Here is a 16932-nt window from a genome sequence, read left to right on the forward strand (position 1 = left end):
CTACTTGTTAATAGAATATAGTGTTGTTTACAAGACTATTAGCCCTCAATAAATAATTTTCAAGCCAATTTTTGTTTAAAATATCTTTAAGCTTAGATTAACCATTCAACAGTGAGGGACAGATATATCTGTCCAGGGCGATCATGTGGCAGTGGTGAGATACGGATATATCTGTTAAGTTCTTTTGAAGGTATCGCCAAAACTAGCCAAAAACTATTGCCAAAAAAATTCACATAAAAAATGAATTATGTAACAATAAAAAAAGACTTTTCTTTACTAGACATAGCTGTTTACAAAATCTTTTTCCGAAATGGTAATGAGAAAAAAAACACGTGGAAAAATACTTTAAAAATTTCCCACGTTTATTCTCCACCACTTTGGGGTAGCACCATACCTGACTATCCCACTGCTGAAAGGTTATGACATTTTTGCTTAGATAATAGCAATTAATGGATGTTTGATTCTGGCGCAAGACCAATACATGTCAGGTCAAGCATATTGAGAAAACTAGCTTAAAATATTAAAAATATATATATATTCTTTAAGTTATTTTTAATATTTACATATTTTTAATTTATATAAACTTTTTAGGTATAAAAGAAAAATTAAATTCAATTTAAGAAAATGGAAACATTTGTTATTCTCTCAATGACAATAATTAGTTGATAATTTATAAATAAAATGTAGATTATGCTGAAAAATTGGTAATATAAAGAATTAGTTTAAAAGTTAAATAGTTGAAGTAATAGATGTTAACATAAATGCTAAAAATATATTTTTCAAAATATCATAATTTCTGAAATTCAACCAATAATATATTTGGTAATGAAAGTTAATTTAAAAAATGATTTATTGTTTAATAATTATTGAAATTTTTATAAATTTAAAAAATTTTTTTATTAAGGATTCTGAACATTATATGAGTGATTCAGAAATGTTTAAACTTGATGATGCAATAGCTAAGGCATTTGCACAGCAAAAGAAACCAGACAAAAAGACAACAATTCTAGAAGAGACTGAACAAGTTCATTTTAGAATGAGGTATTATTTAATAAATGTATTTTCAAAACAAAAGTTATAATAATTCTTAAATAATAATGATTTACAAAATTTTTCCAGATGTTTAGATTTACTTCCTTTANCATGATTTCCACGAACAATTAGTGAAGAAGTCATAGTTCGAAGAGTTGTTAACACTTCAAGATTCTTTGGACCTTTATTTACTATATCGCCAACAAAAATTTTTAATGTACTGTCATGTAGTGCATTTGCATTTTGAAGCAGTTCCATCATCTCATCATAACAACCATGCACATCACCAATAACAAAAACTTCATTAAATTTTTTTATGCTTTCTTCTGTAATTGTTTGATGCAAAACAGGAGGATACTTTAAACCAAAAGCATGGGGAAACTGTAACTGTACATTTTTCCCATAATATAAAGATAATACATAAGATACAAGAGCTCCCATTTTATTTTTCTTTAATATCATAACAAAGCAGCTTTTATCATTAAACTGGTTTTGTGCAATTAAAATTCCAAATATCTGTTATAATCTGAAAAGAAAAATTATTTTAGAATTATATTTAAAATTCTTTAATGTTAGAATTAAAATATATTGATATTAAATTAAATATTGTCAAAAAAATTTTAAAACATTTAAATATAATTAAACTTTTTACAGAATTTAGTGATTTTTTTTTACAGAATGCCAATAATAATAATCAATTACAGTTTTCGGAAATGCTACAGAAGTTGATGGATAAAGCTAAGAAAGGTAATCTAATATATTTATGAATCTCACTTGTGCATGGTTCTACAAAATAATTCATAATTATAATTAGCTCCTATTTTCTGGATACTGAAGGGAAAAAGAATGGTTCCTATTGGTTACCATTAATTTGGAAAAATTATAAATTTCATTAATAAGTCAACTTATTTTAAAAATTTAAGTAAAAATATGACCAGTTATATTTTCTATATCATATTGGAAGTAGAGCTTCAATTTTGTCCATAGATCATTCTGCTGTTGGCTGCTAGAGGTCAGCTTTAAGAGAAAATTTGTAAAACTGAAAAAATGTCTGGTTTAGTTTTTTTTGAAAAGTTGTTTTAAACAATTAGAGTATAAATTCTGCATAAAACAGAACTTTGAAATGTTTGTTTATATAGTTATAGCAATGCAACAAGTGGGTGATCTGCTTAGGGGGATGCCTTCTAGATGTTTTAAGGGAAACTGGCCCCTATTTAGGCATTACAAATGTGAAGAAAACTTGAAAAACTCCACATGGACAGCCCTTCCGAGTGAGGTGTGAACCCACAACTGATCTCCCAGTGTTCACGGTACAAAGACCACTTGGCCACTGGTGGACCAACTTTGAAATGAAATTAATAATTAGAAATTTTGAATTTAGTTAAATAATTTAGAAAATTTTATGTTACAAGATTGATTTGTAATGAGATGTCAACCTCTGAGTTTGATAGACTAGATCAGGAATGGCAAATCTATGACATGCATGCCAAAAGTGACCTGTCAAAAAAATATATTGCATGCAACATATGAGATTTTGTTTACTTCTTACTGTGTAAATAAAACCATAATTAAAAACTGAAATTAAAATAAATTTTATGTTTTTAGTTTAATATTTAATATAAAAGATAATTGAGAAAAACAAAATGCTTTTCTCAATTAACTTTTTAAAATTTATGCTAACTAAAAGTATATTTACTTTGTTTTTTTTAAAAATAGTTATTGAGAGTGTAAAACTTTAGCATAAAGAAACCTTTTGCTAAAGTTTTATGGTGAACCTTTTTGAGTCTGTATGCTATATGGCATGCAGACTCAAAAAGATTCACCATCCCTAGTTTAGATATTGTCTGAAATATCAGCAGTTTAGGCTAAAATGTTGTTTTGGGTTTTGAACTTCAAACAATGGGATTCAAATAAATCCCATTGTTTGAATCAACCCTGGGAAATAAAGATGTTGTTAAAAAGAAATCCTGGGTTTAAGTTGAAAAGCATGGGAGGCATATTGAAGTACTGCAATGTATAGGATGATGTAATTTAGAATGACAAATAAGGAATTTAAGTAAAATTCTACCTCTTCAAATTGTCTACAGTCAGACAGCACTTTTCATTTCAAGGTCCATGGAACATCTTTGAAAATAAAATTATAGTGTCAAATATTGAGTGTGGAAAAGTTGCAGTTGAATTCATAAGATCTCAACTTGCGAATTCAACTGGAACTGAAATTGGAGAGATGATGAATTTGATCTAGAAGAATGGTAGTCAACATATATTTCTGTTATCACTTGTTATGGAAGCCAAATTCTTTTCTTTAAATTCAGAAACATTCATTCTGTTTAAAGAACATACTGTCTATCCATCTGTCTTTCCTTGATCTTGAGAATAGAGTTATACATGAACACCAAGACTAAAAATAAAAACGGTAGGGACAGGAGGCCCCAATTAACTATAAATGAAGATCTGGTGCAAACTGGAATTTATGTTATTTCAATTTAAAACTTCCCCTGAAAGGAATTAGATAGACGACCAACATGACTCTATTGTTAAAGGAAAAGTATGAGGTACAGGAGCAAGACACTATAGTACTAATTTGAGGTGGAGAGTATATATTCTAAATTAAATAAATTAAAAATATGATTAAAAATTGCAGCCCAGCATTGTGACATTGTCACAATAAATAATTGCTCATTTTCTACTGTTAACTCTTAGAAACTGCACCATTTACAGCTGAACATCAAATGGTAATCTGCCAATGAATCAAATTTCACAGAAAACAGACCAAATATTTAAACTCGGCACTTTTGAAAACCACTTAAAACCTATTTTGTGCTTGCGGTAACCTCATATTATGTAATTTTCCTATTTGAATACCATCATACTGCTAGTCCAATAGGAAGAAGGAACTGTTGTGGAAAGGAATTGAAATAATTTGACTAAAAGCAATAGTTGACCTTCTCCCAGAAGAGAGGATGCTCAATGACTACTAATTAATACTGGTTTACTATTAATATTTGAAAATTGATCCATGTTAGACAGGTTGTGATGGCCCCACACATGATTGAACTGCTAACGTTAATGTCTGAAAGACTACAAGCTTTTTTATTTAAACAAGTCATAGAAAAATGATAAAATAATTGCTTTTATGTGATAATAAAGTGTTTAAATTGTGACGACAGATTGTATTAAGTATGTTCTCGTAAATATTGAGTCTATAGAAAAATTATTGGATTGCAATTTGAAAAAATTGTAGACCTATAAATTTCCACTGTCCTCCCTCTGACTGTCCTTCCTTAATCTCAAGAAAGGATAGACAGATGAAAGTTGAGAACAGATGTGGAAAGCTTAGGGCAGGAGGCCCAGATTAACTATATAGGAACTTCCATTTGGAACTGAAATAACATTACTTCAATTCAAAATTTCCCCTGATCAGAGTTAGATAGATGACTGACACAACTCTGTTGTTAATAGGAAAAGTATGACATACAGGGGCAAGACCATCACTAAAAGAATTGAGAACATTGTGACGATGTTACAATACATAATTACTCGTTAGAATTAGTTTGGTTTATTTAGTTATCTCACGTGTCACATTGCCATATCTGCCAAGGGGATGCATCCCAGGAAGATTTTTATAGGAAGCTGTACCCTATTTTGGTGTTACTACTTTCCATTCCACCCAGGCAAGTACTATGTGCTGTTGCAGTAATAGTATAGTGTGAAATAGACATGCTATATTATTGTCATGGTAATTAAGTGACTATAATATACAGTGGGTGATCAGTTAACGAACATAATCCGTTCCAAGACTTTGTTCGCTATATGAATTGTTCGTTAACCAATTATTAATTTACCATAGGTTTTAATGGGAATTTAATTAATTCATTCTGGAGAACCCCAAAAATAAAAAATATATACTTTCTTATGTATTTTTAATAAATGTAGTATGTACACAGTCTTCTGTTTTTATTAATAACATGTTTTTCCATTTGAAAGGGTTAAAGAATCTGTAATGTTGATTGTTTTTCTGTCTTCTTCAGGATTTTTCATAAGTAATTAACAGCATTGCAATTTTAGAAATCCCCAAGCCTCAACCTAGTTTGGATGTCATTCTAAGACTGTTGTTCTAACATCCTCCCACTTCTTCAAAGGATCTTTAATAACAGATATCGGCATTAATCCTCTTTTTCAGAAGAAAATATATCTCGCCGACTTTCTTGGTGTTCTTCATTCAAGAGTTCTTGGCGTTCTTCTGTCGTCAGATCTGTTTCAGGTTCCATTATGAACTCTTCAATGTTCTTTATTTCTCAGGTTGATTTTTGTTACTCCTTTAGCTGCTTGGGTCTTCTTGATTATACAGTATGCTTCTTAAATAAGATTGAACTGCGACCTACTATAGACCTGTTCATGCCATACTTCCCAGCAACATTAGGCATCTTATGACCACTCTCTAACTTTGCTATTATACTCTCACCTTTCGAAAAGAAAAACAGACGCAAAACTTAACTAGTGCCTACCTGACAGTCTCACAAATACATAAAAGAATTGTTTTGTCAGAAAAATAAAAGGCTGGAATTACAAGGGAGAGTTTCAAAGTTTGGAGGAATACTATCTCATCAGTATATAACAGTTTAAGCGTCAATGTCTATATTTCCCGCACTCCAAAAAGTTTCAAATTGTTTCCTGAAGACAAGGGAAGACCAATTGGTATTCATTATTTTACGTCGCTTATTCTTGTGTTTGTTCTGTGGAGTGTTTGTTATCCGATCATGTGTTCGTTGTCCACACATAAAAATCTTTTGCGAAAGTGTTCATTAACCAATCACCCACTGTATATGTTTTTAAAATTATGTCCTTTTTTGTAAGAATTATATTTAGTTTATTATTTTAAGATTTTTGCCAACAGATAGTGCTACATGTAAATCAGCAAACCGAATATAGATAGAAATTAATTGATTTATACAAAAACAATCAATATTTTAGGGTGAGATGCCTGACATTATCTAAATTAGAAGTATGTGATTCATTCTTCATATTGATTACATGCCATTATCTAACCATAACATAATTTTATCTAATAAGAGCATTTCAATTGGAATTTTCTGGGTGCTTTGGTTAGTTTTTAAATAAAAATGAGTTAATAAAAGTTGTAAATCTAGGTCACATTTTAAAAAATTTTGTTGCATATTATTTAGAGCAGGGGTGGCCAACATGAGGCCCGCGGAGCTAGGTCAAATGAACATAAATGTTAACTTTATTGTACATATCACCAAATGAACATTAGAAAAGTTAAGAAGATTTGGAAGAGTTCTATGAAACGTATTTGGACAAGGATAAATATCTTGCGTTTTACAAACATGCTCTGTCAATGGTTTCGCTATTTGGAAACACTTATGCGTGTGAACAACTTTTTAGTCGTATGAAGTACATCAAATCACAAGTGAGAACACGAATTACTGATGTTCATTTGGAAAACTGTTTGCGTGTAGCGACTACATCAGTCCAGATCAATTTTGATGCACTTACTTGTTAGTTCTGTAAAACAAAGTCAGATGTCTCACTTTTAAATATTTTTAAATTGTCTAATAAATATGTTTCTCGGTTATTAAATAAATGATTCTCGGTTATGTTTTATTTTCTTCAAAAAAATAAATATACCTATTTTTTTTTTTTTTTTTTACATTAAACCAGGCAAGTGTTTGACCACGATCTCACCTACTGGAAAGCAACGATGCGGTTGAAGCTGTAGCACGCTTGCTTGTTTACTTTAATTTTAAAAAAAATTAGGTGCGTGGCCCGGCAGGAAATATTATTTCTGAAATTTGGCCCGCCTGCTAAAAAGGTTGGCCACCCCTGATTTAGAGTATTTCAAAATGTGAAATAAGAGATCTCAAATGTTAGTGTTAAAAATTTTTTAGCACTTTGGGAATAATTCTGGTTTCATTTGCTTATAATTGTTTTTCCAAAATATTATGTTGATATAATTCATTCTCAGTAATTGTAACTATTTTAAAAATATTTTTCATTTAGTAACATGGCAGTAGTAAATAAATATGGGCTATTCAGCAACAGTTTTCTGTCATTCTGTTTGTATTTTGTAAGTCTAATTTTCGGTTTTTTTTTATTCCTGGCTTGCTTATGTAAATCCTTTCATCTATTCATTTTCAAATAAAATCCTTTCAGTTTTACCCATTTTCAAATGGATTATGTCTTATGTATTCTTGTTCCCTGGGTTCAACTAAAGCCAGAAATTAAAAAAAAAAAAATGATTTTGATGACACTTCAACTTAGTTTCAAAATGTAAAATTTTAAGTGCATTTTCAGGATTGTTTTGCAGTTCGGATGGGTAGTCATGAGCAGTGATGATTGAAAAGATAATTTAAATTAAATCACTTAATATATCAATAAATCAGTATCATTTCAATAAAATATTGCCATTTACAAGTTTGAAAATATTGTAAAAATAAAATATTTATTTGTTTTGTAATTAAATTGCAGCTACAGATTTACAGATTCAAAAAAAATTAAGCCAGCTTTGTATTTATGTGGTGAGTGGTAATAATAATTTTAATTTTTAAAAAATTTATTTTGATCATAGTAATTGTTGTTGTTTAAAAAATTAGGTAATGTGCAGTAAGAAAATAGAGTCAGATCAAGAGATTTCAGAGGTAAATTTTGAACATCATTATTAATTATTGTTATTATTTCAACAAATATATTTTTCTTCTTTATAGCAATCAGTATCAAAAGATTGGTTTATTGAAGATTATAAGAAATTACTGAAGCATTTCTTAGAGACACGGTAATGCATTAATATTTAAATTTCATTTAAAATTATTAATAAACCAGTTTGATTAAAATTGAAATTCAGGATGACATCTATGAATCTCATTTTTCAGATATCTGAAAACTATAAAATAATGTTTAGCTGTGTGTTTGCATATGAAATTATATTAATTGAATATACAGGCAGTCCTCAGTTTTTGAATTTCAGACATCTCCCTCTTTTTATATATAATAGTTTGATACTCCTAAGTCACTTTTTATACATCAAATTTGTACTTTTGTTTATTTTCAGCTGGCAAAACACAAATTTTGAGCTATGAAGCAATGGCATTTTCTGCCAGTTTTGGTTTCAGTAACAGCCAAAATCATTTACAAAACTAATTTTTCAATCTCTCTAGGAATTCTGTTTATATATAACATGCATCTCTATTGTTTGATTTTTGAACATTATGCATTATGTCCAAAAGTTGGAGATTGCCTATAACTAAATTACATATGATGGAAATTTTGTTATTTTTTGAAAGATTGTTGACAAGTTAAAGTTGGATTTTATTTATGCAAAAATGTAAAATTTTGTGAAAAGTTCAGAATATTCATTTATATTCTGAATTTTTTTCTACTATTTGATCCTAATGAGGTATTTAAAAAAAGACAATTAAATATTAAATAATGATTGATCTTAAATTAATTAGACATCTTGTAGATTATTAAATTAGATTAAATTTCTTAAAACACTAAATTTTGTGAGAAATTATTGTCATTTATTTTATGTAAGATTTAAGGTCTTGTGAAAATCATATATGTAAATAAGTTGTATGAAATATATTTTTCAAATTCAATTCAGTTATTTGTATCTTGAATAAAAAAATTTATATTTTTGTAAAAACATTTTTAATTTTAAATTACCTGAAATGCTTATATTGTTGTAAACATTAAATTTTTCTTAGATCAACACACATTCAACCAGAGATATTTACTTCTATATTGAATGCATGTCCCGTAAGTTATTTCATTAATACTTAAATTAAATTAAAAATGAATAATTATATCAATTTAAACGAGAAAAAATTCTTCTCAAATAGGAAACAGTGTGGAATTTTGCAGATGACCTTTCTGTTGCGGCATTTTCTTCTGATTTCAGATTATATAAAAGAACACAAATACTTGAAATGTTACTAGCAGCCATCAGGTGCATGAAGGTACTTATTTGTTTTAATTCTTAATTCAATATAATTTTAAACACTCATTTATTGCCTTATCTAAATACTGCAAAATTTTGACTTTGTTGATTTTTTAAATATTATTATTGTATAATAATAATGTAATTTTTTTTAAATATAAATTCAGTTCAATGAAAAATGTTGCACTACTTCACATTTAAATGCAATTCTTTTCGTGTTTCCAATTTTAAAATTGGAATGCATATTGAATTCAGAATATTTTTGTCATTCCTCAAATGTAACTTGTAAACAAACCTAGAATAAAATGTCAAAAAATTCAAACAAAAACACCTTTCCAGCAGTTTTGTACTGAAAACTAAAATATTTTTGGCCTCATTAGTAGGCTTTCCTCAGGTTACAAAAACTAAAATGGAATGTTCTGCGTAATGAACATTTGAAACCAATACATTCCAAAAAAGAATACAGATTTAAAAATCTTGAATAACATTTAAATTGGTGTTCCATATAGGAAAATGAAAAAAATAAAATAAATACAAATCACAAAAAATTAAAAAATAAAATTAAAAACAAATAATTAGAAAAAATAAAATATGAAAAAATACATAAAAATAACTTCATGTAAGATCCACCAAGTAATAAATATACAATGAGAGATCTAATGTAACACATTAGTACTCTAGGGTTTTATTACACTTGCCTAATCCTACATTTTAAACCAGTCCTGTCCAAAAAAACAAGTGTTCTTCTTGTTACAAGATGACCAGAATAAATATTTAAAAAATACCTTTTTTTAAATATTTATTTGACTAGTTAATATTCTTTGTAAGCATGAAGATCTTTCTTTGCTACTCATGGAGATACTACATATCTATTATCTGTCTCAAGAAAAGATGAACTCACAACTGGACAAACTCTTGCTCCATATCATTAATCCTGGTAAAGCCCAAAAATTAATCCAGAAGTTCAGGTTTAGCAATTTGGGTTTTGGTTACAGCATACAGGGTATTTGGCTTAACATGATACAAAGATCCCTGTCAGAAACCTTGCTGATATGGTTAATGGTATACCTACACAATATTTAACACTGAATTCTAATATGCTACCATCAATTTGGTATACACAGCAAGATCAGTTTTGAAATGGGAAGGTTATTATTACTGTTATTATTACGTACATTTTAAAACCATGTTTTGAAGCTGAGAAACACTGTGAAGTCTATTTTTGATAAAATTCTTAAACCAAGTTCAGATGAATGGAATTTCTGCAAATTGGCACTTGTGCAGTTGCTGTTCTATAGAAATTCCATTTGTCTGAACCAGGTTTTTTGCTATTTGCAAAAGATAAACATTTGCATGCAAATTTCACTTTATGAAAAACTGTTGTAAAACTCTTTTTCAATTGCATTTGCATAATCCATGTCCTGTAATGAATTTAAAAAAATCAGTAGGTATGCACTTGTAAGTTCCAAAGATTCACAAAAATTAGATACTGTGGCATTCATTTTTTGACTTGACTTCTATCGGTTTTGAAGAACAACATGAAATGCTATGTTTTACAATAGTTTTAGATAAATGAAAATTTGCAAGCAAATAGTTCAAAAATAGTTCTATCAAAAATGAACTTCAGTGTTTCTCAGCTTTGAAGCATAGTGTTTATACATACATAAAATACAACAACATATGTAATATATTTTTTCTTGAAACTTCTGAGAGACCATTCATATGTAGTATTGTAGTCACTCAGTAAGATTACCTTTGTTATCACTGGTTATATCTACATATATTATACATACTGTTATCCAGCCATAACAAAATTTTGTCTAAATATCTAATTTTCATTTTATTCTATGGGTACTTTGGCTAGTGTATATATAAAGCTGAATTAAATGAAAAATACTTATATTTTAAATTTTCCTCCTATAATTAATAAATTTGTTTTTCTAGAACTTGCCAGTTCTCAAGAAGAAAGTTTGGAAGAAATTTTTTATAAAATTAATGCCAAATGTTATAAAGGTAAAATTATAAATAATAACATTTTAATGACTTATATCAATATATTAGTACTCTAAAAATTATGAATTTTTCACAGGCACTTCAAGATATTATTAATTCACAAGAGATAAAACCAACATATACAATAGAAGTTTTAGATATAATTGTAACTGTAGAGGAAACTAATAAGAAGTTTGGCATGGTATTTATCATTAATAATGATTTAAATTATATTAAAATTTTTACAAATATAAATTTATATTTTTTTTATAGAGTATATCAAAAGATTGTCAAGATATTCCTGAATTAAAAAATCTATCTCCAAAACAACGACAGAAATTACAAACCAAAGGAAGACGTTTGTGGAAGAGAGTTGCACAACTGTTATCAATTGAATTGTCTTAATTTTATAAAAAGTTTTAAATCTATTCTATTGTAAATAAATTTTATTAAAATACAGTTTTTTAAATATGATAATTTATTAAAAACATAATCAAATCACATAATGTGATATAAAGTGAAGAAATAATAATTAGTAAGTAATCACAAATATTTTTTAAATCCGACATCATTTTCCAGAAGGCGCTTCATAAACTTTTTTAGCTTTAACAGATAATAATGTTCCACATCTTGCACCACTAATAAATATACCTGTTAAATGATTGCCATATACACAACCTGTGTCTATTCCTGTAGCATGTGGAAATTGTTGCAACTTTCTTTTAGCATCATGTCCAAAGTATACATGTTCTGGTCCAGTCCATAATGATGCCCATGGCTCACCTGTATTTTTTGACGTTGGTTTTAATTTACTGCCATAATAATCACCAAGTTTAAGATTTCTCATAGTAACAAGGTCTTTAGGATGATGACAATGAAGAGGAAGATTAGGAACTAATCCAGCATGAACAATGATAACATTCAAACTTGGTATAGATAAAGTATAAGGTAAATTATTTAAGAAGTCAATGTCTATTTTTGGGATATCTTTTATCCACAAATTATGTGGTGGAATTATGTAGGACGGATCATTTAATTTGTTATATTCTCGTAATACTACCTCATCATGATTTCCACGAACAATTAGTGAAGAAGTCATAGTTCGAAGAGTTGTTAACACTTCAAGATTCTTTGGACCTTTATTTACTATATCGCCAACAAAAATTTTTAATGTACTGTCATGTAGTGCATTTGCATTTTGAAGCAGTTCCATCATCTCATCATAACAACCATGCACATCACCAATAACAAAAACTTCATTAAATTTTTTTATGCTTTCTTCTGTAATTGTTTGATGCAAAACAGGAGGATACTTTAAACCAAAAGCATGGGGAAACTGTAACTGTACATTTTTCCCATAATATAAAGATAATACATAAGATACAAGAGCTCCCATTTTATTTTTCTTTAATATCATAACAAAGCAGCTTTTATCATTAAACTGGTTTTGTGCAATTAAAATTCCAAATATCTGTTATAATCTGAAAAGAAAAATTATTTTAGAATTATATTTAAAATTCTTAAGAATGTTTTTAACAATTTAAAAAATTAATTTTAATACAGTCGACCCCCCCATAACACTGTTTTATGTGAATTCCATGTTGTACGAGTCACTTAGATTTTACAAATACATGAGCCGTTCACAGCCGGGTACACATATTTGTAAAATCTAAGTGACTCATACAACTTGGAATTCATATAAAACAGAAAAATCAACAGTTATAGGGGGGTCGACTGTACATATCAAATTTGAATGAAAAAAGATTGATTAAATAATAATACAATTATCTAAGATTAAAGAATTAAAAGGAACTACAATATAAATTACATAAAATAATTATTTTAATACTTTGGAAAATTTGCTTGTTTGAATATAATTTAATCTAATTTTTATTCTTGAATAGAAGGCATTATGAATTCTTGTAAACCTTGACTATACAATAGTCATGTTGCTACATTTGAAGAAAATTGGCCTCTATTTACAGTAAATTTTTAGAATACAAAAAGTTCAGTGTTAAAATGATTGTCAAAACTATTGGCAATTTAACACTTCCATGGTATTTCCTTTCATGTGAAATTTATTTAATTTATACAATAATACCAGAAATTCTTTTACAATTGGAAATAACTATTACTTTATTAATAATCTAATTAATGGTGCCTTCTATTGCATATCTAATAGCTTGGGTTTCTATATACTATGGCATTTGAAAGTACAATTAACAATATTTTTCCTCACTCATTCTGTAATTAAATTCATCATCAATTGATATAGAAATCTATTGTTTGTTTTTAACTTAAAATTTGTCATATATTCAATTTCAACAATAAAAACACATAGTATTTTTAATCCTATAGGAAATATTACAGAAACAAAGTTTTATTTGATGCAAATATATATGGAAAACCAAGCCTAAATGATACAGTAGATCAGGATTAACTTACCATTTTACTGAATAGATTTATTACCTAATGCAGAAACTAAACCCAAAATGCAAGTTTCAAAAATTCAGTTTCTATTCTTTAGAAATTTAATAAATTTATGTTATTTATGAACTTCTATTTGGGTTTAGTGTTACTATCATATTGGTCTATATTAACATCTTTGGTTAATATTGTCAGAGTTAACATTATATACTTCTTGCTGATTTATTTTAATCAGTTTCAGATGAAGTACCAAAGTTTATATTAGTTAATAAACAGATGTATTTTTTCTGTTTTATGGGTTTAATAGTATTAGAAGTTAATGAAATAGAAAATGATTTGTATATTTGATAAGGATCATGCATATACCTAAAGCAACAAAATTAAAAATTAATATTTTCCCGAAATAATTCTCATATTAAAAAAAATAAATAAAAATAATAAAATATACAAAAGTTTGTTGATTTATATTATGATTGCACTTTAAAACATTATGTTGTGATTTTGTCTTTATGCCAGTTTTAGTGGATCAAATATATAATGCAAGTAGAATTTGAACACTGACTATTTACATCAATTTTAGATTAAAGATATGATGAAAAAACAAAAACAGTTTTTCTCATTAAGAAAAAAGTCAATTAGGCAGTTCTGAAAGTTATATAGTTGCCGTAAATAAGTTTTTGTAATAAAAAATTTAGATAGATCTGAAATATTAAGTGTTTAGTTGAAAAATAATTTATAATACTAAGTTATTTAAAACATGTTTTACAAAAGTACATGTAATATACATACATTCATAAATATGAAAATATGAAAATATAAATGTTGCACTAAGTATTACATAACACTCTAATAAAATGTTAATTGTATTGCATTAAAGTTTTAAAATTAGGACAAACATGTGATGCAAGATGCAATTTAATGTTTTAAAGAAAAATGCATAAAGACTAATATAAAATATAGAAGTCAACATTCATTGTCATTAGGTTTTTTNTTGTTTTCTACAATAGTTTATTATAGAGGTAAACATTTTTTTGATATATTGCAGTGTGTAATTTTCCAAATAATTGCCAAATTTTTATGTATATCATTGCCATTTTATATACATATATACAGAGTGAGTCAAAAGTTCCTTGCACCCTTTTTAATTCCAAAAATACTGGATATATTAATTTTTGTTAATGTAATTATTTATGAAGCCATCCATAAAGAATTAGAACTTTTTTTTTATCTTGAATAATTTTCAAGGTCACTTAAAACAAACATTCAAAAGTACATTTTTGTAAAAAGATTAATACCTTGATTCCTAATCAGCGTCTGTTTACATAATGCTAATTAAGAATACAGAAAATTATTTTAGAGTAAATGATGCATTTTGTTATTTTAACTTTTTAATGAGTAGAGGTAATATAAAAATTCCAACACAAGTGGCTTTAATGTAATTTATTTATAGTCTGGCAGAAAAATGGGCAATTATAAATAGACTGTTATTAACTTTTGAGAATTTTTAAACAAATTTTTTTGAACATAATTTACAATTTATGTTTTGAAGATGACATCATACAAGTGATCTTCATTCATGTGCAAACACTTCAAATCTTCAAAGCATGTCATGCATAGAGCAGTGCAATATATTCTCAGGTATGTTATTGATTGCAAGAGAACTTTTTGCCTTAAGTTTTAATATTTGTGGACAAAGAATGAGGTATAAAAACAATATTTTGTGGGTATCAATATATTCATGTTGTGCTAATCTATGCATAACATGTTTTTAAAGATGGGAAGAGTGTTTGCACACGACATCACCTACAAAACATAAATGATAAACTATGTTGTTTAAAATCTTGTGTGTAAAAATTCATTTGAAAATATTCAAAAATTAATAACTGTCTTTCTATAATTGCCAGTTTTTCTGCCAGAACCTGTATAAATTATAAAAACTACAAAAATTGAATAGATCAAGCTATTGTCTTCTGTACTCATTTATTCTAAATACACTTATGTTCAAAATTTAAGCAACACCCACATACCAAGGCGAAAATGCAAAAATGAATAGCTCTGTATTGCAAAGAATCATCCAAATGCCTTCTCTGTGGCATGCCTGATAAGCTACTGACATATCATGAATACTTCCTCACTGAAAACAATTGTAGTAGATGGCTGTTTGTCAGAAATGACTACTCAATATAAAATTTACATTTTTATATTTTATAGAATAAAAATTACATTTTATTACATGAGTGTGCTGCTACCATGCTTCATTTGTACGAAACTTGCATGATAGGATGGCACTTTGCTGATTTATGCATCATTTATCTTGACTATCAAGATCACACTTTATGACGTCTATATAAACACAAGTTTCTACAAAAAACTCACTATATATCCCTGCCCATTTGTATGATCCAGTTGGATATAACATTGAACAGTTAAATTCATATGAATGTGATTTATACCATGTTATACCATTGCAAATTTCTTTTTTATAATCGTAAATAATGCAATTTTTTAATGTTTCAAATAAATACAATCGCATCATTATCTTCACAATACATGATGTAATTTGGTACATTCGTCTAATGATGCTTGTCATTAAAAAAAACCATCATTAAAGGTAATAGCTAGACTTTATCGCATTTAAAATGAAATTACTTCCATTTTCTTCGTTAATGTATAAGTTTTATTTACTACATATTTTGTCTATATAATATTGTTTTTTGGCCTTTTTTTTTAACGATTTTTAGTTTCAACTAAAAGTAAAATAATACAGATATTTGAATTATATACGGTACTTATTCGGAACATTTACTTACAGAACACGTGGTTATCATTCGGGTTCTATTCTATTCTCTCCCCCTTATTCATATGCCATTTAATGTCCTTTTTCTCCGAATCATTCGGGTTGCCAGTCGATACAATATATGTTTTAGAAAAAAAAATTAAAATTTTTCTAAACTTTAAAAATTTGAAAAATAATGATTCACGAGTAAAATTATTTTTGCAATAAGTATTAATACCACTAAATTTTTGATATTAATGTTAATTTTTATTATAATGAATTGAGAATGTGATCAGGAAACAAAAGCAAAAAAGAAAACAAAATTAACATTACATTTTTAAATTTACGTTAACAAAAAAGCGTTTTTTAAAAAATAAATTAATACATTTAAATTATAAAATTAATTAAATTACATAAAATAATTATTTTAATACTTTGGAAAATTTGCTTGTTTGAATATAATTTAATCTAATTTTTATTCTTGAATAGAAGGCATTATGAATTCTTGTAAACCTTGACTATACAATAGTCATGTTGCTACATTTGAAGAAAATTGGCCTCTATTTACAGTAAATTTTTAGAATACAAAAAGTTCAGTGTTAAAATGATTGTCAAAACTATTGGCAATTTAACACTTCCATGGTATTTCCTTTCATGTGAAATTTATTTAATTTATACAATAATACCAGAAATTCTTTTACAATTGGAAATAACTATTACTTTATTAATAATCTAATTAATGGTGCCT

General features: G+C 27.4%; 2 protein-coding genes across 2 annotated transcripts; one reads left to right on the forward strand and one right to left on the reverse strand.

The window, feature by feature from the left end:
• The first annotated feature begins 1713 nt into the window (after window positions 1-1713).
• LOC111632364 lies at window positions 1714-11460 on the forward strand. Its single transcript, XM_023376777.1, has 9 exons — window positions 1714-1779; window positions 7522-7571; window positions 7647-7691; window positions 7758-7825; window positions 8757-8808; window positions 8892-9008; window positions 10934-11002; window positions 11079-11183; window positions 11255-11460. Exons 1-9 carry the CDS (start codon window positions 1746-1748, stop codon window positions 11384-11386), a joined length of 672 nt encoding a protein of 223 aa, XP_023232545.1. The 5' UTR covers window positions 1714-1745; the 3' UTR covers window positions 11387-11460.
• Window positions 11461-11492: 32 nt separating this feature from the next.
• Window positions 11493-16290, reverse strand: LOC111632363 (bis(5'-nucleosyl)-tetraphosphatase PrpE [asymmetrical]-like). Its single transcript, XM_023376776.1, has 2 exons — window positions 16219-16290; window positions 11493-12462 (listed from the first exon to the last, which is right to left on the reverse strand). Exon 2 carries the CDS (start codon window positions 12396-12398, stop codon window positions 11550-11552), a length of 849 nt encoding a protein of 282 aa, XP_023232544.1. The 5' UTR covers window positions 12399-12462; window positions 16219-16290; the 3' UTR covers window positions 11493-11549.
• Window positions 16291-16932: the final 642 nt, after the last annotated feature.

The sequence above is a fragment of the Centruroides sculpturatus genome, unplaced genomic scaffold (assembly GCF_000671375.1).
Source record: "Centruroides sculpturatus isolate CEXI.00-Female unplaced genomic scaffold, Cexi_2.0 scaffold675, whole genome shotgun sequence".
Taxonomy (NCBI): Eukaryota; Metazoa; Arthropoda; class Arachnida; order Scorpiones; family Buthidae; genus Centruroides; species Centruroides sculpturatus.

Excerpts from the sequence above, each read along its gene's own strand:
- LOC111632364 (XM_023376777.1), top strand. The coding sequence starts at position 1,746 with ATGCTACAGAAGTTGATGGATAAAGCTAAGAAAG. Across the intron at positions 1,780-7,521 it reads GATGGATAAAGCTAAGAAAG|CTACAGATTTACAGATTCAA; the intron begins GTAATCTAATAT and ends ATTAAATTGCAG. Across the intron at positions 7,572-7,646 it reads GCCAGCTTTGTATTTATGTG|GTAATGTGCAGTAAGAAAAT; the intron begins GTGAGTGGTAAT and ends TTAAAAAATTAG.
- LOC111632363 (XM_023376776.1), bottom strand. The coding sequence starts at position 12,398 with ATGATATTAAAGAAAAATAAAATGGGAGCTCTTGTATCTTATGTATTA.